We start from the raw sequence: 21,995 nt of genomic DNA on the forward strand, positions 1-21,995 counted from the left end.
GGTGGAATAGTTAAGGCACCAGGTGTTGCTGTGTTTGACTTCACTAATCATCTCAGGGGGAGCTGTACTCCGTTTTTCTGCTGGATTAATGCACTGTATGTATTTGAGTTCACATCTGTATTGTAATGTTTCATTTGTAAGAGGGAAAATGTACTGTGGTTAACTGTTTAATTTGGTCTCTGTAATTTAGCAGGAGAAGCCACTAGAGTTATTTTTGCACTGCTAAGTTTGTTTTGTTTCTGGACGGGTTTATATCAGTCACACATTGACATTAGACATCTTTGAGTTCCAGACTCTGAAAAGTTGGAACAACTACCTGCAGTAGCAGTGGGTTACCAGTGCACACAGCTGTTACTTGATGAGAACTGTGTGTAGCAATTTTATTTCCTTGTTTTTACAACCTTTCATCTGGACGCTTACTTTATAATTCAGATTAAAAGAACCCCAAAGATAATCTGTGTTTTGGGCTGGTTGATTTAGCCAGGCTACAGTTAAATAATATTTAGATTTACAGGTCTCAAAATGTTGTTGTTATATCTTTTTACCCATAATCTATCTGTTCTTATATAAAGCTAATCATGTAAAGTAGAAAAAGAGTGAAGAACTTTATGATTAAATATTAACCAAGGCAGATAAAATAGAAGGACAAGGGTCTAATTACATGTGTGTTATTAGCTATGATGACTTCAGATTAGATTAACAAAAAAAATGCTTAAATACATTATTAGACTGTAAATTAAAAATTGCTTTCAAAGTCACCTGGTAACTAAGCATTAGTTTCACTTACCTGAGCTGTGAGATATAAGGCAGACACTGCAGGAAACTCCTCACTTCACTCTCTTCATGTGAGCAGCCTGTCAGCTCCACCTGTTTCTTCTCTGGTTGGAGTTTCAGCACTTCCAGGAGGATGAAGGTCTTTCTCTCTGAGAGGTTTATGGACCAGACTGCAGGAGCTGACTGGAAAACTGACTGTAATGATGGAAGGACACTCAAGCCTGTTTTAGTCTCATAAGAGTACAGGTCCATCAGGAAATCACACCATTTCTCTTTAAGGGGCAATCGTTCATATCTGCACACTGATGATAACAGCTCCAGTATCTTCTCTCCTGTCTGCTGTTCTCTCTCTGCTGCTGCACAGAACAGATTCACAAAGGTTGCAACTTCTTCATCTTGCCTCCGAGAAGCAACACTGGAACAATGAGAGGGAAACACTTAGTGATGCTAACTGTCTGCTAACTGCTTCCGTCAAAAGTTCTCTGATGACTCAGCAGTTGTTGGCCTCATCATCAATCGGGCCAACAAAGACAGAAAACTGACCGAGGACTTTGTCGATCGGTGCCAGTGGAATTGCCTAGAGAAGCATCTGGGCCAATAAACTGGACTGGACTAACAATACAAAGGCCATGGACACAGACATAAATAATATTATTAAAATTAAAGTGAAAGACATATATATATGGTATCCTAAAACAAATCAGCCAGGAAACCAGGAAAGTCTGGAAAAATATAAAGAAATGAGGGATTGATCCCAGTCTTTCACAAAACCATAGAGTTAACCATTTAAAATACAGTTCATTTACCTGAGCTGTGAGATGTAAGGCAGACATTCAAGGAAACTCCTCACTTCACTCTCTTCATGTGAGCAGCCTGTCAGTTTCACTTGTTTCTTCTCTAGTTGGAGTTTCAGCACTTCCAGGAGGATGGAGGTCTTTCTTATTGAGAGGTTTATGAACCAGACTGCAGGAGCTGACTGGAAAACTGACTGTAATGATGGAAGGACACTCAAGCCTGTTTTAGTCTCACAGTCCTTCACATGGGAGTACAGATCCAGCAGGAAATCACACTGATATTGAAGATCTGTATATGTGTCATTAACAGGGAATGTTTGATATGCGCACACTGATGATAACAGCTCCAGTATCTTCTCTCCTGTCTGCTGTTCTCTCTCTGCTGCTGCACAGAACAGATTCCCAAAAAACCTTCCTCCTTCATCTGCCCATAAAGTAAAAAAACTGGAACAAGAAAAAGGGGAAAAAAAGAGTATTGATAGTATTTCATGAAAAGACATGGTACATTTTGAATGTAGTGAAGGTATCCCCACAGTTCAGTGATTGTATATTAGTAGAGTTTTTCCTCATGGATGAGACTGCTGCTTTCTTGCACCATTAGGGTTGAAAACTGGGTCATGATTGTCATTTATGTGTATGCTGCATACAGAGTACCCAGCTCTTTAAATTATACATTTGGTGTGCCCTCTATCTTGTGACTATTATCATACTGGGGACTTTAACTCTTATATTTAATTAAATATAAATACATAAAAATACTGTAGTTTTACATTTGAATCCCTCTTGGTAAAGCATCTTGCGTAGATAAAGTCATGGTATAAATATAATAATGATGATAAGTAAATATTAAAATTTAAACTAGTACAATGGTTTTATGGAAAAAATTATTACTTAATGTTGCAGAAATAATTATGGAACCATCAACCAAAATATCACAGAACTTTGCTGCTTTTATAACTACTGTATTTAAAATGTTTGAGGCACAGCCTAATTAAAAATATTCTCCATTATGTTGGTTTCAGCTTTCTCTTCACCACAGAAATGATTCTGCGATCAACGACCATTATTGTCGTCCGTGAAAGTCCAGGTCTTTTTGCTGAGTTCAACAGTGCTTTCTTTTTTTTCAGGATGTACCAAACCGTAGGTTTCACCACTCCTAATATTGTAACAATTTCTCAGATGTATTTTTTCTGTAGTCACAGATTAAGGATGGCTTGTTTCACCTGCATGGAGAGCTCATTTGACTGCAGGCAATCTACTGAGAGCCAAATCTTTCACATGCAAGCACCTCAAATCAGCTCCGGGACTTTTATCTTCTTAATTCATAATTACATAACAAAGAAACCTGCCCATGAATTAACCTTGGAATCAATTGTCCAATTACTTTTGGTCCCTATAAACAGAGGGTGGCACATGTTAAAGAGCTGAAACGCCTAAACCCTTCATCCAGTTTGAATGTGGATGTCCTTAAATGAAAACTGAGAGTTTACACATTATGTCCATGTCCATTATATAACTATAATTGGGATATGTTTCAGTAAACATGTAAAAAAAATTGTGTCAGTGTCCAAATATATTTGGACATAACTGTATTTCCCACGTTGTCTTTGGTTAAAGCATGTTTATTTGTTGGCTTTAGTTTGTCTTTTCTTCTTATGGACATTCTACTGTGGGCTTCATATCAACAGTTATTACAGGTGCATTTTCATTTCACTTTTGCCCGTCTTCCAATCTGCATTTGGGTGATTATACTGCAAAACACTATAGTACACTCTGGCTAGTAATGCACCCAGCAACCACTTATGGGCAAGCCGCACTTGGAGCCCTGAACATACGGAAGCAACGTTGACAATTTGGGAGGAGGCTTCAGAAAAGTTCTGATTTATTTACCTTTGGCAAGAGTAGATGAGGGACTACAACTACCTTGGACTCTACTCTCTACCCATTGGTCACAGCTGCCACTTCTGAGAGGAAATGGCATTGTCACATTCCTCACCTAAGGTCACTGTTGCAGCCAGGCCCAGCCTTGTCCAGGCTGTTGTTTCTATGTCTAAATCTAAGCTGGCTCCATAGAAACTGTTTATCATGGGCCTGAACCCCTGAGTCTGAGTCTCCTAAGCCACCCAAGCCAGCTGACCCCAAAGCTGAGCATATGTTTTCCAAACATGAGCATTTCGACTGCAAGACTGCCTTCTTGCAGAAATGGAAATTACACAATGATTTAAGAATGTTTTCTCAGCATAGAGTGATTCTATATGAATCTAATCTATCTGGGGAAAGGAACTGCCATTAATCAAAATAAATGTTTTATTTTGAACTAGGTGTTATCAAGCCAGAATGTTTGGGTATTTAAAAAAATAGCTTTGTGCCCCCAAACTGTTTCCATTCCATAATTGCCAGTTTTTGTGGTTCCCTCAGAGCAGCTCTCCTGATGCAGAATTCAACATGTAAAGTAGAATTAATTTACCTGAGCTGTGAGATATAAGGCAGACACTGAAGGAAACTCCTCACTTCACTCTCTTCATGTGAGCAGCCTGTCAGCTCCACTTGTTTCTTCTCTGGTTGGAGTTTCAGCACTTCCAGGAGGATGAAGGTCTTTCTCTCTGAGAGGTTTATGGACCAGACTGCAGGAGCTGACTGGAAAACTGACTGTAATGATGGTAAGATGCTCACGCCTGTTTTGGTCTCATAGGAGCACAGGTCCATAAGAAAATCACACCATTTCTCTTTAAGAGGGAATCTTTCATATGTGCACACTGATGATAACAGCTCCAGTATCTCCTCTGCTGTCTGCTGTTCTCTCTCTGCTGCTGCACAGAACAGATTCCCAAAGAACTTAGCTTCTTCACAAAAATCTGAATTCTCAGGATCAACACTGAAATATCAAAAGACAAACATTCAGTGGAGATTTGATCTGAGCTGCATAAACACAACCACACACTACTGACGGACTCCATCTTGTCCATGTGTGTCCTGTATATAATGAAAGTCCATTTAAAACCGTCTTCCATCAGAGCAGCTGAACATTGTTTTTAGACTGTTACTGACTCACAATTCAATTCAGTTTTATTTATATAGCGCCAAATCACAACAACAGTCGCTTCAGAGCGTTTATATTGTACAGTAGATCGTATAATAACAGATACAGAGAAAAACCCAACAATCATATGACCCCCTATGAGCAAACAGTTTGGCGACAGTGGGAAGGAAAAACTCCCTTTTAACAGGAAGAAACCTCCGGCAGAACCAGGCTCAGGGAGGGGTGAGAGAAGGAAGACAGGATAAAAGACATGCTGTGGAAGAGAGACAGAGATTAATAACAGATATGATTCAATGCAGAGAGGTCTATTAACACATACTGAGTGAGAAAGGAAAAACTCAGTGCATCATGGGAATCCCCCGGCAGCCTACATCTATTGCAGCATAACTAAGGGAGGGTTCAGGGTCACCTGGTCCAGCCCTAACTATATGCTTTACCAAAAAGGAAAGTTTTAAGCCTAATCTTAAAAGTAGAGATAGTGTCTGTCTCCTGAATCCAAACTGGAAGCTGGTTCCACAGAAGAGGGGCCTGAAAACTGAAGGCTCTGCCTCCCATTCTACTTTTAAATACTCTAGGAACAACAAGTAGGCCTGCAGAGTGAGAGCGAAGTGCTCTAACACAAACACTAATCCTGTGTGTGCAATCACTGCGCACTGAAGTGTAGCTGTTTGTGGTTTGTGATGAACATGAGTGGAACAACAACATCTACACTTCATATCTTGTACAACAGTAGCTTCACCTTCCTACTCAGTTTCTGAATTAGGTTGGAAGGGGTGTTTACTATTTTACTTGTGCATTCATTGATGGCTTATAATTTCCTTTTTCAATCACTGGATTGTTAAACTGAAACAGTTAGTTGTAACCCTGGCCTTGACTGCATTGTGCTCTGCCTGTGCCGTTGCAGATTTTGACCGTCTATTTCCCTATGCACAGTTTTTTTGGAATTTCTCCTGTGGTGTCACGAGCCTGACCCTGAGTGTGAGAGAGTGAGAGCACTCTACACTTTGGACACTTTGGATCCCCTGCCCAGAATGCCTTTTCCCCCTGCACATTGTTGAGATTGTTGTAAATATTTTTGGCACTGTAAATAAACACACTGTTGAGCTCCTCCAACTCTACGTCTGAATCCACCCACTTGTTAGCCCTGACACTAAGGCTACGTTCACACTGCAGGTCTTAATGCTCAATTCCGATTTTTTGATCAAATCTGATTTTTCTGTCTGCTCGTTCACACTACAAATAAAATGTGACAGCAAATGTGCTCTAGTGTGAACCCTCAAAGCGGCCCGCATCCGCAAAAGACGACGTCACACACAACGCGCTCTGTTTAGACTCAGAGCAAACAATATTGTTTGACTGATAGCCCTTAATATAAAGACTTGTTTCGGACTTTATGTTTCCCAATTTTGCTTTAAGTTATAAAGTTATTTTGTTATTTACATATGGCCTAATAATGATCTTTATTGCTGTTTTAGAGAGGAGCGGTGCTTCAAAGGATAGTTGCTGATTTCTGTCAGAATCTGCAGATTTTACAGTACAAATAAAATGTTCACGTTGTCTTCCTAACAGTTTCACTAACATCTACACGGGATGGCCAGGAAGCGTTCACGATGTCTTCTCCGGTGCTGATAATTGGCGTCTGTTTTGTGTCACTGACGTAAAAGACGTATTTAATGCGACATGACCGTTCAAACAGCAGTCGCTTTCTAAAACATCAGATATGTATCGGATTCAGTACCACATACGAAAGTGACCCAGGATGGATTTGACAATATCGGATTTGTGCTGTTCACACTGTCATACCATGATCGCATATGGGTCGCATAGAATCAAAAAAGTTGGATTTGATGCGCTTTCACCTGCAGTGTGAACGTAGCCAAAGAGTTCAGGCTTTGTTAAAAAGGTTGTTAGAATTTTACAAACTGTTTCTACTCTCTATGCTGTATTTCTATGTATGTTTGCACATGTTTCAGCTGAAGAAAAGGTCTAATAAACACAGTTGTTTACAGGGCGCAATGTTTCCCTCTTAAATAAGGGAAGAACTGAAATAAAACTGAAATATGACAACATATAAATGAAGTCACAAATATCGTTTCAATAATGATGAAAAAATATATCACTATTGGATTTTGTAAAAATAATTTTTGGATTTGTTTAGCTTAAAATATCCCAGCAATACATTTCTGAACAGATACAGTATATAGTAACAGAAATGATGACTTATTTACCTGAGGTGTGAGATGTAAGGCAGACACTGCAGGAAACTCCTCACTTCACTCTCTTCATGTGAGCAGCCTCTCAGCTTCACTTGTTTCTTCTCTGGTTGGAGTTTCAGCACTTCCAGGAGGATGGAGGTCTTTCTCTCTGAGAGGTTTATGGACCAGACTGCAGGAGCTGACTGGAAAACTGACTGTAATGATGGAAGGACACTCAAGCCTGTTTTAGTCTCACAGTCCTTCACATGGGAGTACAGATCCAGCAGGAAGTCAGACTGATATTCATTTTCTTCAACACCCATGTCTCTGTTATTTAGAGGGAATGTTTCAAAGCTGCACACTGATGATAACAGCTCCAGTATCTTCTCTCCTGTCTGCTGCGCTCTCTCTGCTGCTGCACAGAACAGATTCACAAAGAACCTGATTTCTTTATAAAATTCTACTGGAGGATGAACACTGGAACAATAAGAAGGAAACACTTAGTGATGATTTGATGTTAGCTACATAAATACAACCTACTTATGGACTCCATCTTGTTCATATTTCTAACTGTATTCCTTACTCATAACTGTAGGGAGAAATTCTTTGTGGTAAGTATTTCACTTTGGAGTAGTGCTTGTAAATACAGTCACTTCTCCGAATCTCCTCTAACTTTATTATAAGGTGCGCCTGTAGCCCACTGTCCAGTCTCTCACAGCATTTTGCTCTCATCTTGGTTGCAGATGGCAGTGACCGGCACAGGTATGTGGAAAATGGAGATAATATCTGTAGATTCGCTTTCAGAGCACATTTGTTGATTCCTTTACTAGTGTTTGTGGACCAGGTTTATTTTCCCTGGTGGTTGCTTCATTGTTTAATTTTTAATAATGGTAGTTATATTACCAATCAAAAGCACACAGGCTTATTATTGACAAGGCAATGGTGTTGCAAATTAATTACAAGACTTGTGCTGTAGAAGTTAAACCGCAGGGTAAGAACATTAACATTCAGTTAATTGTTGCTTGATTATTATTATTCACTACCACGATGTAATTAAAATAGCAGTTCAAGCAACCAAAAAATTCATACAATGATGGGCCACTTGGTTAAGCAATCTGCAGGGACGAGCGACCAATGGTGCTACCCGTTGTTCACTAAATGAGCCTCACTACAATCATCAAAACAGTGTCTTGTACCTGTGCCCAGTGCTTTCATACACACACTTGAATGTCGAGGAAGGACTCACCAAGGGTTGTTAGTTTCAATCGTTATGCCAATGTACTGTATTCAGCTGCAGTCAGCTAAGACTGAAGTAGTCACTTGGATGAGTGATGGAATATTTCGCCCACAAAAAATGCTACATCCAGACAGACAGAATCAGCTTTTGGGATTAATGATGTAAAGTAGAATTAATTTACCTGAGCTGTGAGATATAAGGCAGACATTCAAGGAAACTCCTCACTTCACTCTCTTCATGTGAGCAGCCTCTCAGCTCCACTTGTTTCTTCTCTGGTTGGAGTTTCAGCACTTCCAGGAGGATGGAGGTCTTTCTCTCTGAGAGGTTTATGGACCAGACTGCAGGAGCTGACTGGAAAACTGACTGTAATGATGGAAGGACACTCAAGCCTGTTTTAGACTCATAGGCCTTCATATGGGAGTACAGATCCAACAAGAAGTCACACTGATATTCATCAGAAATGTCTCTGTCATTAAAAGGGAATGTTTGATATGTGCACACTGATGATAACAGCTCCAGTATCTTTTCTCCTGTCTGCTGTTCTCTCTCTGCTGCTGCACAGAACAGAATAATCAAGGTTCTTTTGGTTCCTTCATAAAGATCTGACCACCAAGGAACAACACTGGAACAATAAGAAGGAACGATTTAGTGATGATTTCATCTGAGCTGCATAAACAACCACACATTACTGATGGACTCCATCTTGTCCATGTGTGTCCTGTAAATAATGAAAGTCCATTTTAAAGCCGCCTTCCATCAGAGCAGCTGAACATTGTTTTTAGACTGTGACTGACTCACAACACAAACACTAACAGAAAAAGTGAAGAAATTTGCGTTTAGTCAATTATTTCTTTGCGGTAACAATGCTTTTTGGCATTAAGTCCTGTTGAAAACATGCTTTGTTTCCCCTCAAATGGGGCCACATTTGTAAGGAAACTGCATTTGTGGGGTGAGCAAAACTTGCCAAATCTTTTCTGCCAATACCAAACTGTCATGGTCGCTGTGTGGCAGGCAGGATGAGGACCCAAAATGCAAACTCACGGACTCAGGGGATAAACTCAAAATGCAGCTTTATTGCTGACAGGTGACAAACGAAAGCAGTGATACCAAAGCAATACAAAACTAAACTACACTGGGAAAAGCTAATTGTAACATATACCAGAAGACACGGGGAGAACCACACACAGCATGAGGGAGAACGCGACGCCGAACAGAGGGAGACGCAGACAGAAATACACAGAGGGTTAACGAGGAAAGTGGGAACACACGGGGAACACAGCTGACACAGATAACCATAACGAGACAGGGCGGGGTGAACATAACACTGACGGGAGACGGGCAGAGTCAAACAGGAAGTACAGAGGTTCAGACAGGAGGAGAGAGAGCACGGGGAAAACACAGACATAACGGGCTGGGGAAACATGGAATAAAACATAAGGAGAGACGAGGGCTCACAGATACACAGAGGGGCACACAGGGGGTAAAAGCCACGAAGGGAAAACACTTAGGGAACAACACAACAGGGCAACTCAGGAAACATGGCCTAAATAGGGAACAAAATACAAACATACAAGAAAACTAAGAATACTGGGCCAACATGGCCCAGGACCATGACACAAACTGCCTATTCTGCTATTCACTTTTGAAAGGTGTCATTTATTGAATTGGGGGATTGAAGTCTGAAGAAACAAGACATATTTGCAATATAACAAATGATTCATTTAATAAACAGGTGCCTCAGTAGCACCTGGCAGAACCATACACAACCACAAAAGCCTGGTACCTCCTCCTGGTTGGGCTGGTCACCAGCTTGGTCACACACTGCCTTGGGATGGCATCCCATTCTTGCAAGTCAGCCAATGTAGCTGTGTTGTTGACTCTGCCATGAACAGCATGCCCAACTGATCCCTCAAGTGTTCAACCCACAAAACATTTTCCTTACTTGTAATACACAGGCTTTCCAACAGTATGAGATGTATTGCTAAGAAGCAAAGAAATAAATAATCAACCAAAGATAAAATTTCTTACTTTTTGTGCTGCATTTATATGAATACTTAAACCGTACAATAATACCAAACTTTTTGGCTTAAAATACATCTATAAATCATTTTCAAAGCATCTGATGTAGCATTAATGATGCAAAGTACAATTTGCTTACCTGAGTTTTGAGATATAAGGCAGACATTCAAGGAAATTCCTCACTTCACTCTCTTCATGTGAGCAGCCTATCAGCTTCACCTGTTTCTTGTCTGGTTGGAGTTTCAGCACTTCCAGGAGGATGGAGGTCTTTCTCTGTGAGAGGTTTATGGAAAAGACTGCAGGAGCTGACTGGAAAATTGACTGTAATGAATGAAGAATACTCGATCCTGTTTTGGTCTCATAAGAGTACAGATCCACAAGAAAATCACACAATTTCTGTTTGACAGGAAATCCTTTGTATCTGCACACTGATGATAACAGCTCCAGTATCTTCTCTCCTGTCTGCTGCTCTCTCTCTGCTGCTGCACAGAACACACTCCCAAAGAACCTGATTTCTTCATCTAACTTCCACGGAATAACACTGGAACAAAAAGGAAGAAACATTTTGAGCCTGCAATCAATGAGTAACTTCAAGCGGCTATATAAAGTTTATGGAGATGCATTTTAAAGTCTTTGGCAATTTTAGCATATGTGAGAGCACTACAAAACTTTGAAAACTCACTCTGATATATTATACTATTGTCTAGGTGTAATGATTCTACTCTGATTCCCTCCTAAATATCTGACCTCACACACCCACCCTTTGGATGTCAATTTTTCTGTCTCTACCCAGAGTTCATGACCATAGATGAGGGTTGGGCTGTAAATTGACCAGTAAATTGACAGCTTTGCTTTTACACTCAATATGTCTGATGTGTCACCTGAGGTGTCAATTTCCCTCTCGCCTCACTCATGATCAAGACCCCAAGATACTTGAAATCCATTTGGGGCAACAAAACGTCTCTAACCAACAGTGGAAGCTCCACTCCTTTCCAACCAAGAACCATGGCCTCAAATTTCGGGATGCTTCTCATTCTCACCACTTTATACTTGGCTTAAAACCCCTCCACTGCAAACCATCTAATGAAGCCAACAGAACCACAACATCTGCAAAACGCAGAAATAAGATCAACTTCTAGGTAAGTGACCTCTACCTAGCCTCCTTGTAGGTGGCTAGGTGGACGACCCAGTAGTCCAACACCCAGTAGAAATGATTCTGACGTTTTGCTGGCAATCAAGCGCTTACTGTGGTTGTGCAGGTACTGAAAAGCTCATAACAACAGGCCTGATAACCTGTACTGCTAAAGCACCCAATAAAGGAATCCCAGAGGAACAGTTCAATGCCTTCACTAAGTCCACCAAATACATGTGGACTGCTTGAACCAACTCACGTCCCTTCAAGAGGATGAAGAGTTGGTCCATTGTTCCAAAATCAGGATGAAAACTCTACTGTTCTTCCTAAAACCAAGGTGAAGAGGCACTGGCTCAGATCTCTGCATGATGTCCACCGAAAGTCTTGTTCCATGGTGTCATTGAACTCATTCCACAAGTTTTTCCTTCAGTTACTGTTGAAGTCATAATCCAGTAGTAGCTGTCAGTTGCCTCTGCAGTCCCACAGGCTGACCAAGCTTGTTAAGACTCTTTCTTCAGCTTGACGGCTCCCTTCAGGAGTCCACCATCTGGTTTGAGGCCTTCCAATAGCCTCCAGTTCTCTAATTTTCTTTAACAAAATTTTTTGACTTGTTTTGGAGCAGCCATTTTAATGGTGTAGGCAGGATTATGATCTAAGATATTTAAAAGTATCAGCACAAAAAGAGATCTTCCATAACATTAATTTCTCATTTTGCCAGCTCCTTCCAATACTGTTGAAACCTGGCCGCATAACCGTACAATCGTTTCTTTAAGTTAACTTATGTGTTTTACTGGCTTGTGACCCCATGATAACGTAAAAAAGTATCTCAAACGCTGCTCCCAAATTCTTTTTTTTCTTTTATGTCACCTACTTAGTCTACTTTGCACGTCATAAGTAGGATGAACATGCCGCTGCACGTCACTGCCATATGAGCGATCAAGACTCATGCTTGCCCTTTTATTTATGAATATTTCAAAAGTCGATTAATATCAAAGTCCCACAACACTATCACCCATGCATTGCTTGCGATGGTTCCACAAAAACTCTTCTGTTTGGTATTTTTATTTATCAGCTCAACTTGGTAAACTGCATTTGTCCAGTTATTAGTTCATAATATGTACAAGCCAATGCAAGTATTGACAAGCATTCTATGGTTCTTATGAAAATCAAATAGTGGTTGCAAAAAATATAACTTGGAGAGCTTTTATGTAGAGTTAATCATGTTAGTGCAGTACATTTACCTGAGCTGTGAGATATAAGGCAGACACTGGAGTAAACTCCTCACTTCACTCTCTTCATGTGAGCAGCCTGTCAGCTTCACTTGTTTCTTCTCTGGTTGGAGTTTCAGCACTTCCAGGAGGATGGAGGTCTTTCTCTCTGAGAGGTTTATGGACCAGACGGCAGGAGTTGACTGGAAAACTGACTGTAATGATGGAAGGACACTCAAGCCTTTTTTAGTCTTATAAGAGTACAGGTCCATGAGGAAATCACACCATTTCCATTTCAGAGGGAATGTTTTATATATGCACACTGATGATAACAGCTCCAGTATCTCCTCTCCTGTCTGCTGTTCTCTCTCTGCTGCTGCACAGAACAGATTCCCAAAGAACCTGGTTTCTTTATCTGAACAGCTAGTGTCAACACTGGAACAATGAGAAGGAAACATTTAGTGAGTATTTGATCTCAGCTTCATAAATCCAACCACACACTACTGATAGACTCCATCTTGTAATGAACAGACATCCCAACAGTGTCTCCACTTCCCAAGAGTTCTCAGGAGGAACAAACTGGAAGAGAAGCTATTGCTCACGTTCAACCCCTCCACCAGATAGAGTATGCTGACATACTCAGTCTCTGTGTGACATGCCACATAATAGGACATTGACCCTTTAGTCTTTTTTCACTTGTCTCCATTATTTTACCAATAAGTACTTTGGTCATAATCACTTTGATCCTTTGTTCGTATGAGGGCTGTTTGCATGTTGCCAGCTCTGAGCCCTGGATAGCTTTCCCTTTAGTCACTTTTCTTTTGTTAGTTTCCTTAAAATGGCCATTCAGGCAGTTCAAAAAACGTTGAGCTGGGTAAGTGATTTAAACTGAGTTTCAGTCCATCAGCTAGCTTAAAATTGACCCTCTAAAAAAAGTGGATGATGTAAAACACAATGTCAGGAGTAGGGATGGGTATTGATAAGATTTTCACGATTCCAATTCCATTTTAGATTCTGTTTAACGATTCGATTCTTTATCGATTCTCTTATCGATTCTTTTTAAAAAAGGAGAACACTAAGGTCGATTAGCTTAGAACTTTGTTTTTTATCTTCTCTTTGAACAAGATAGAAATTTAGGAGTAACATGGCCTTACAAACCCAACAGTGAGATCTTAAGAGATCCACAGCCTACGGCTCTTCAATGGGGTGTCACAGGGTCCCTGGGAAAAAAATTGTAAATGTAAAATAATAAAATAAATATTCTTCTGTAGCAGTAACAAAGTATAACATGAATTATTCTGTAGCAATTGCACAAGAATATCCAGTAATGTCCCTGCCTACAATTAAACGCATTCACTTACCGAAAATCGGGGGCATCTGCTGTGGCAAATGCGTTCAAGCCTTTTACCACAAACTTAGTCACTGCTGGGTGACATTCGTCTATCCTGGCCTGAAAGGAGATGCTACCGGTAGACTGCAGCGAGAGCTGCCAGCATCTGAGCCAGCCAGACTCTGTCTCTCTCATCATGGTCACCTAAATGCTCAGTAATGGCAGGTTTTGTAATAAGGCAGATCGCACTAACATAATATGCACTGTTAGTTGATTATTTACCTGCCGCATTAACGGGAGAGGACGTGCAAACGTTACCGCTGCTGCTGGGTTGAGATTCACGAGTCCGGAGCGGAATTAAAAACACGACATTCATTTAAGGTCATCACGTGTTTTGTGAGCAAATGCTTTTGCATATTCGCAGTGTTTCCTCCCTTAAATTAAATATCTACTTTGCAAGTATTGCAAGTTGCCCTGTTGTCATCCGTTCTCGTAAAGTATAACCAAACTTTTGAGCGTTTGAGCCGCTTACGCGCCGTGTTTCCTGCCAGGTAAATGACGCTCCGCAACGTGATGACGTCATTCGGGGCGACTGGAATCGATAAGGGAATCGTTTGCAAAAATGGCAAACAATTCCAAGGAATTGAAACAGTGGGAACCGGTTCTCAACAAGAACCGGGTTTCGATACCCATCCCTAGTCAGGAGCTCATTTTTCTCATGATCCATCACATTTCACAGGTTGTTGTACTGTATGATGTTGTAAGTTTGTTTGTAAGTTGTATTGCAAAAGCTCAAGACAAACTGTTATATTCAGGATAAATGAATTACTTTTCACTAAAAATCTGTAGGAGAGGTTGTGGTTCTTATGAAAATCAAAAAGTGGTTGCAAAAAAGTATAATTTGGAGAGATTTTATGTAGAGTTAATCATGTAAAGTACAATTCATTTACCTGAGCTGTGAGATATAAGGCAGACACTGCAGGAAACTCCTCACTTCACTCTCTTCATGTGAGCAGCCTGTCAGCTTCACTTGTTTCTTCTCTGGTTGGAGTTTCAGCACTTCCAGGAGGCTGGAGGTCTTTCTCTCTGAGAGATTTATGGACCAGACTGCAGGAGTGGACTGAAAACACGGCCTCAGTGTTTCAAAGTTAACTGAAAATCCTCTGCTTTTAATATGTTGATATAAATCAAGAAGGATGTTTTCTAACTCAGTTTTAACAAGAAACAATGAAAGAAGCTTCTTCGCAACATTGTAAAACTTTGCTCCGTTATTAAGTGCTGCTTTCAGGCATAAATCCATGAACAGATTCTCCTGCTCCTTCTCCAGTGTCCCATGGTATTTCTCATGGCTCCAAAAAACTGGACATCTGAAGCTGAATAGCAGAATTTCAGAACTGATTAGACACATTTCTGTTGTACATTCTGTAAAACCTTTAGTCTTCAGCACAAATCTTGATACATTACGTGCTAGTGCTACACATATAGACTTGTTGTGCACAATGTCTGTGATTCCAAAGGAGAATAATAAAAATAACAGACATCAGAATTTTAAATTCAACAAGATAAACACCAGCCTGGGACCTGTCGGATTCTGAATCATGGAATTATTAATTTAATTAGACTCCTTACGGGAATGGAGAATGGATGGAAGGATGAATGAGTGGTTGGATAGATGGACGGGCTCCTTAGACTGAGCACTAGAAGGACTCAACTTTAAATGAGTTGTTCACCTGTTCTGCTAAAATGTTAAATTCTGATATATTGTTGTTAAAAAAAGTCACAAACAGAGGTATTTTAACTTTACTATCAAAAGACTGGATAAAACCAAGCAGACTATTTAATATGCAAGAGCCAAAGCTACATACCTGAGTGAGCTGATGAATGGCAAAGCCTCTAACAGAGACTCACACAGACTCTGGCAGGCAGGAGTTTCTCTGTTCCAGTAGAGGCAGACATTAACCTTTGTAGACATCCACTGCATGACTTCCACAGCTCTTTCAAACAGCTGCTTTTCACCTTGAGTTGGAAGGTGTAAATGATTTCCATCAAGACTAAGTAAGGTTACGAAGTCCATCTGCTCTTCGCTGAGAAGGAAAGCTTTCCAAAGCTGTTGAGGCAGAAGGTTATACCTATAATTGAAAGAAAAGATCATTATGAAACTAACCAGCATTAAAATTCTCACTGTGTGTTGAAACCAAAAAAAGAAAAAAAAAAACCAAATTCATACCACTCAACATTTTCAAGGCATTCAAACAGCTGTCTCATTCCTTGTTCTGATATCATCACGTCCTCGAGGTTCAGCCTTATTTTCCTTTCTTTTGACTGAGTGACCACATAGGCCACAGCACAGCAAGGGTAAGGATCCAGACTGTCTCCACTGAGGTCAAGATGGTAGTCCAGTTTGTCTAGAAGGTAGACGCATGCTTCAGGACTCTGGGACTCATACAAGCACTGGCATAAGAACAGTATGTCGACATGGAGCCCACTGCCCTCAGTATCAGCCTCTTCTTGCTCACACAGATGAGGAAGAAATGTGTTAATCAGCTCCTTGAAGAACCAGTTAGATGTATTCTTCAGGTCCTGATCTGGAATCAGATGCTTCATCAAACTTGGGCTCTTCTCATTCAACAATCGACACATGAAGGGGATCAGATGTTTCATGTGTTTCTTCTCCTCTGTGAGGCACTGCTGAAAAACATCTCTGACTTTATCAGGATTCTTCAGGAGCCACAGTGCTGCAAAAAACTCCTGCACTGTGTAATGGAGGAATGCATGTGTGGTTATTGTTTCAGTCACGGCCTCCTTAATGAGAAGTGGTTTCAGGAAGGACAGGACACAGATGTCTTTACAGGTCAGGTCTGTCAGATTCACAGTTTTTTGTTGAGTTGCACTAAAAGCAGCTTCAGCCAGAGACAGAATTTCTTCTGTCTTGGTGCTGATGAAGGAATTTAGATCTTTTTTCTTTGTTTTGCTGTTTATCTGAAGGCAGAATCGAACAATATTGATGTATATCTCAGTTATTGTACATGGCTGTGGAGCATCTTTTGATGAAAAGCAAGCAGCCACCATCAGTGCATACATGGGGACATGACAAAGAGTTATCAGTTCCAAGTTACTCAAAACTTTCTTCTGATCTTCACCGAGTGTTGCAGATAAGTATGTTTTTATAGTCTGCTCACTAAAGCCTTTCACCTCCACTCTGTCAAAGTCCCCAGAAAACAAGTCTTCATCCTCATCATCTGGTCTGCATGTTATGATGATCTTTGCGAGCGGCAGTAGGTCTTTGTTCAGAAGTTTCTCCACCACTGATGAAGAGATATCTGTGAGTCCATCAAAAATGATTGTAACGTTATCAGAGTGTCTCTTTATATCCTGTAAGACCGCATCTTTGCCTTCATCTGGTTCACTGAACACAGTGAAAAGCAGATCCTCCAAGTTTTTAACATTCATGATGTGTGCTTTTTCCCTCATGTCAAAGTAAAACATGTAATCAAGCTCACCACTTTCTCTTTCTGCCCAGAGTCTCAGCATTTCATGAGTCAGTGCTGTCTTTCCAATACCAGGTTTTCCAACCAAGAGTATGTTTTTATCTGTTTTCAGCAGCTCACTGGGAGAAATGTCTGGTTTCTCTTCAGGGATGTATGTCCTTAGCTTTTTAGGGCGACTCAGCTTGCTTTTCTTTTTCTTCAGTTTCTTTATTTTAGTTGGAGAAGCATTGCTCTGTGTGTCTAATATAAGAGAAATGTACAACAGATCTGGCTTCTTGTTTTCTTCAAACAGGTTTTTACTTGATGCCCAAAAGTCATTTAATAATTTCTTTACTTTTAATTTTAACTTTTCCTGATATCTGTGGCATGGCCTCGGTCCTACAAAACAGAAATAAACAAATTTACAACCTTAATTTTAAAAAGCTGGAACACTAAGTAAAATGTAAATAAAAAAAACAAAATTCAATGATTGGCACAGCTCAAAAACATTTTATTTACAGTAGAACATATACCTAACGAAATAGCTGGTGTTCAACAGTTTATTAAAGTAAACAGTCAATCACATGACACCAGTGTATTTAGGCATGTGGACATGGTCAAGACAACCTACTGAAGTTCAAACTGACTATCAGAGAGTGGAGAAGAAAGGTTATTTAATTGACATTGAAATTGGCATTGCTGTTTGGGCCAGATGGTCTGGTCTGGGTATTTGAGAAACTACTGATCTACAGGGATTTTCACAGCCTACCTGAGTCCATTGCTTTATGAAGACAGTGATGGCTGCATCCAGTGAGAACACACAGCATGTCAAATAAAGTAACTGGTTTGACCATGGCAAGTAGTTCATGGTACTCAAATGGTCTCCACAGTCAGAACCCAATCCAACGAAGTACCTTTGGGCTGTCCAGAGCTGGGAGATTTACATCATGGACGTACAGCTGACAAATCTGCAGCAACTATGTGATGCCATCATGTCAAAATGGACCAAAATATCTATGGAATGTTTCTAGCACCTTGTTGAATCTGTGCCACAACGAATTAAGGCAGTTTTGAAGGCAAAAGGAGAGACTGAAAATGATATATTTGTCATATTTAGTTCATCTTGATTTTGACAGCAATGACAGTCTCAACAGGTGCATTTCCCCCCCCATTGTGTAGCATCCCCTCTTCTTTTAACAACACTGAACATGGATTTTTGGGAACTAAGGAGACCAGTTGCTGAACTTTTGTAGGGGGAATGTTGTCCCATTTGTGTCTGATGTAGGATTCTATGTACTCAGTCCTGGGTCTTCTTTGTCATATCTTCGGTTTCATGTACCAACTGTTTTAAGCTGGCGAAAGGTTTGGACTGCAGACCAGCCAGCTCAGCACCAAAACTCTTCTACCACAAACAGTCTTCAGTTTAGCAACTTATTGCCAAAATATGCAAGGCCTTCCCTGAAAAGGTTGTCGTCTGGATGTGGGCATATGTTGCTCTAAAACACACACACACACACACACACACACACACACACACACACACACACACACACACACACACACACACACGTATGTATATATATATAGGCACTGAAGCATCTCCATACTATCAAAGATACAGGCTCCTTAAGTGAGAACCAATAACAAGGACATGATGTCCATGATGACTAAAAAGAATTTCACCTTTCAATTCTTGTAACCTCAGAACAGTTTTGCACCCTGCCTCAGTCCATTTTAAATTAGCTTTTGTCCCAGAGAAGACAGCAGCATTTCTCTTTGTGTTCAAATATGGTTTCTTTGCATGATAGAGCATTAATTGCCATTTGTGGACGGCCTGGTGAACTGTGTTCACAGGCAGTGATATATAGAAGTATTTCTGAGTGCATGCAGGTATTTCCATGACAGAATGATGCCCGTTTTTAAACCTGTGCTGCCTGAGGATCAAAATAGCACAGTTATACGGATAATGTTTTTCAGCCATGACCCTTGCATGTATAGATTCTCTGAATCATTGCATTATACACTGCAGATGATGAGATATCCAATGTCTTTATAGTTTTAGGCTAAGGAACATTATCCTAAAACTGTTCCTGATTTAGTGGTAAAATCTTTCTCCAGCTGTTTGTTTTAGCATCATTTACTTTTCCAGGATATATTTATTTATTTTCAATATTTTGTATCTTTTCTGTTTTCTGTGTTTAGTTGTGAATAAAAACTGTTTTTATACACTTTGCAAATCTTATTAATCTTAAAATTAATTACACTTTACCTAGCATCTCAAAGTTTTTGGAATTGGGGTTATACTATGAATTAAATGCAGTTGTGCACATTTTTATAGAATTAGTGCATCGAAGAAACTAAATAATGAAAAATGAAACAAGTGACAACCAGACTTTTGTCCTAAAATACCTTGTAAGTAGTTCCTGTCCATTTGTGGTTCTTCCTTGAAAGAAAAGCAGCTGATCCAGTGGTGCAGGTCAAACTTGGTCTCTCTGGAAGTTTCATTCGTTTTCTCAGAAAGAAAAGGAAGCCTCCCTAAAGTCCTCTTCCTCGTCATGTCTATAATCTTGAGTAACTCATAGCAGGCTTCTTCGCCTTTTTTAATGACTGAGTCCAGTATCATTCTTCTTTTGTTTTCATCAGTTTTCTCTGTCTGTATTAAGCTGACCTCTTCCTCACCAAGAACCCCTTTCTGATTCAAATTCTGCACAATCACAGACAGATTCTTCAATTCTCTCACAAGATGGACTCTGGCAGTCTTTACATAATCTTTGGCAGACTGTGATGTACAAGCCATGTTTTCTGAGTTCGGTGTGTCCTTCACTCTGAACCAACTTCACTGATCTGCAAAACAAGATACTAGTTTGAAAATGTTAATTTAATTATTATACTTATGATGTATTATGTTTTATGTAAAATTCAAACTGAATTTATTTCACAGTAAGCCTCTCTGCAGGGTGAGAAACCTAGAGTTAAAGAAGTGTGAAAAATAGTTCAGGAAGAAAACTAAGCAGGCAAAGATAAACCTCAACACTGTAATTTTCATGATGCTTGGCAAGGTCTAAACCTCATGGTCAGAAAACAGTGTCAGCTGATTATGTGCTGAAGACCTGTGCTACTGAGTTGGAATAGGCCCTTACTTGATTTTTTCCAGTGCCTTCTGCACTCTGCTGGACTCTGGGTGCACTCTGCACCGTTCTGTCTAAAAAAAGAAAAAGAAAGAAAGTTAAACATACAGCTGATTACAGATGTGTTGCTTTAACATCAATGCTGGGCAAGTGCATGGAGAGAGTCGTGTTTAACCTCTCTAAGGCAAAGCATGGTTTGGAAGATTGCAACTTAATTGTAGTAGACACTGTGGCAGCAGCAGAGAACCACACTGGGCGCCACTCCCATCACATTAGAACAACAGGCTACAATTTACCTAGGATAACCAAAACTGGAGAACAGGTTATTGGAAACCCACTGTGGGAATCTTGTGCCAAAGTACTGGAAAGGAGAGTTCATCCTTTAGATGAACCTTGGATGGAGGAGGAACAATGCAAATCAACCACAAGCATCAATTTCCTTCCACTTATCCAGGTCACAGTTCAGTCCATGGGGTGACAGGTGAGGTACACCATGGACAGGTTGCTTGTTTGACACCCAGAGAAAGACAACCATTTGCACTCAACTTCACACCTATGGAATCACCAATATAAATCCACTACAAAAATACAAACTCCACACATGAATTTTCAAGTCACAGATTTGAACCCAGGACCATCTTGCTGTGGGGTAACAGCGCTGCCCCACAGTGCTAACACCCGCAGCAACATGTTGCCCGAACGCCAGCTAATCTAAATAAAATGCTTTTTTTTTAAAAACTGCACAATTTGTCAAATGCTCCAAATCCCAAAAAGCCCAACAAAATCCAGCACACATTCAGTCCAAATTTGAAAACTCTGTGTTTTTGCTCTCTCATTAACCTCATTTACAAAAACAAACTGTTCTAATAAAGAGCCTTTTCCTGCCATTTAAAAAACAAAAAAGTCTCCCCCACAACAACAGATACAAAAGTTTTTCCTTATTTTAATTCTTTCCTCTCGCTTCTACTCACAAATCCGTCTAGCACCGTAATCCGGTAATCCGGCCCGTGTTTTCTGGCTGCTTCTGTCAGCTGTGGGTGTTCCGTAAACAAGACAAGAACGGTAAGACGAGTTGTGAGTCCAGATGTTGCAGGATGAAGATGTTTTGAAGTTCAGCAGCACCTGCCGCCAACTTTTTCGACCAAACAACTTTGGACAACCTCTTTACAAACTCCTGCCTGCCTTCCGTTTGCTGTCCACCGTGCTCCACAGTCTGCCGCGGGTTTATGAGCGTGAATGTTTTTGGCGCGAACCGGAAAAAAGCGAATGCCTTGTAGGCGTGTTTATATGGGCGTTTCTTGACAAGGTAAACAAAAATAGAAGTGGGTTATTTGGCCTTTGCCATATATAACCCTAATTTAAAAAAGGGCGTGGAGGTAGATAATATCTGAACATGTGAACACGATTCATTAATTCATGTTGTCTGTAATAAGTTACAGTTCAGCCGAGAACAAAATTTTTGGTTTCTTTACCATCAGGTCACCTACAAAAACACAAACCGCATCTTGCGAGTCTGTGCAACGGCATCAGGAAAACTTTCCTCCACAGCTGTTAGCCTCAGTGTTTTTGCAGTGGGAAAGCCCAAAAGTGTGAGCCTGTCATTCCTTTGCCTGCATATCTCATATGGAAACAGCAATAAAGTTTCTACATTTTAAAAACCGCCCAGCTCTT

General features: G+C 40.3%; 1 protein-coding gene across 2 annotated transcripts in view; it reads right to left on the bottom strand.

The window, feature by feature from the left end:
• LOC309701437 (uncharacterized protein) overlaps window positions 1-21,995 on the bottom strand; it is a 266,740-nt gene extending 244,745 nt beyond the window's left edge. Inside the window, exons 1-12 of one of the 2 annotated variants that reach the window (XM_082525624.1) lie at window positions 21,296-21,995; window positions 20,337-20,398; window positions 19,606-20,040; window positions 15,957-17,595; window positions 15,595-15,858; window positions 14,680-15,102; window positions 12,433-12,834; window positions 10,199-10,600; window positions 8,222-8,662; window positions 6,837-7,280; window positions 4,036-4,443; window positions 1,581-2,012 (exon numbers count right to left, since the gene is read on the bottom strand). In XM_082525624.1, coding sequence (XP_082381750.1) covers window positions 1,581-2,012; window positions 4,036-4,443; window positions 6,837-7,280; window positions 8,222-8,662; window positions 10,199-10,600; window positions 12,433-12,834; window positions 14,680-15,102; window positions 15,595-15,858; window positions 15,957-17,595; window positions 19,606-19,993 — 5,243 coding nt within the window. In that variant the 5' untranslated portion in view covers window positions 19,994-20,040; window positions 20,337-20,398; window positions 21,296-21,995. The remainder of the gene's footprint in view (window positions 1-1,580; window positions 2,013-4,035; window positions 4,444-6,836; window positions 7,281-8,221; window positions 8,663-10,198; window positions 10,601-12,432; window positions 12,835-14,679; window positions 15,103-15,594; window positions 15,859-15,956; window positions 17,596-19,605; window positions 20,041-20,336; window positions 20,399-21,295) is intronic. The other variant, XM_082525625.1, reaches the window with a different exon arrangement.

The sequence above is a fragment of the Aulonocara stuartgranti genome (genome assembly GCF_965226115.1).
Source record: "Aulonocara stuartgranti genome assembly, chromosome: 23".
Taxonomy (NCBI): Eukaryota; Metazoa; Chordata; class Actinopteri; order Cichliformes; family Cichlidae; genus Aulonocara; species Aulonocara stuartgranti.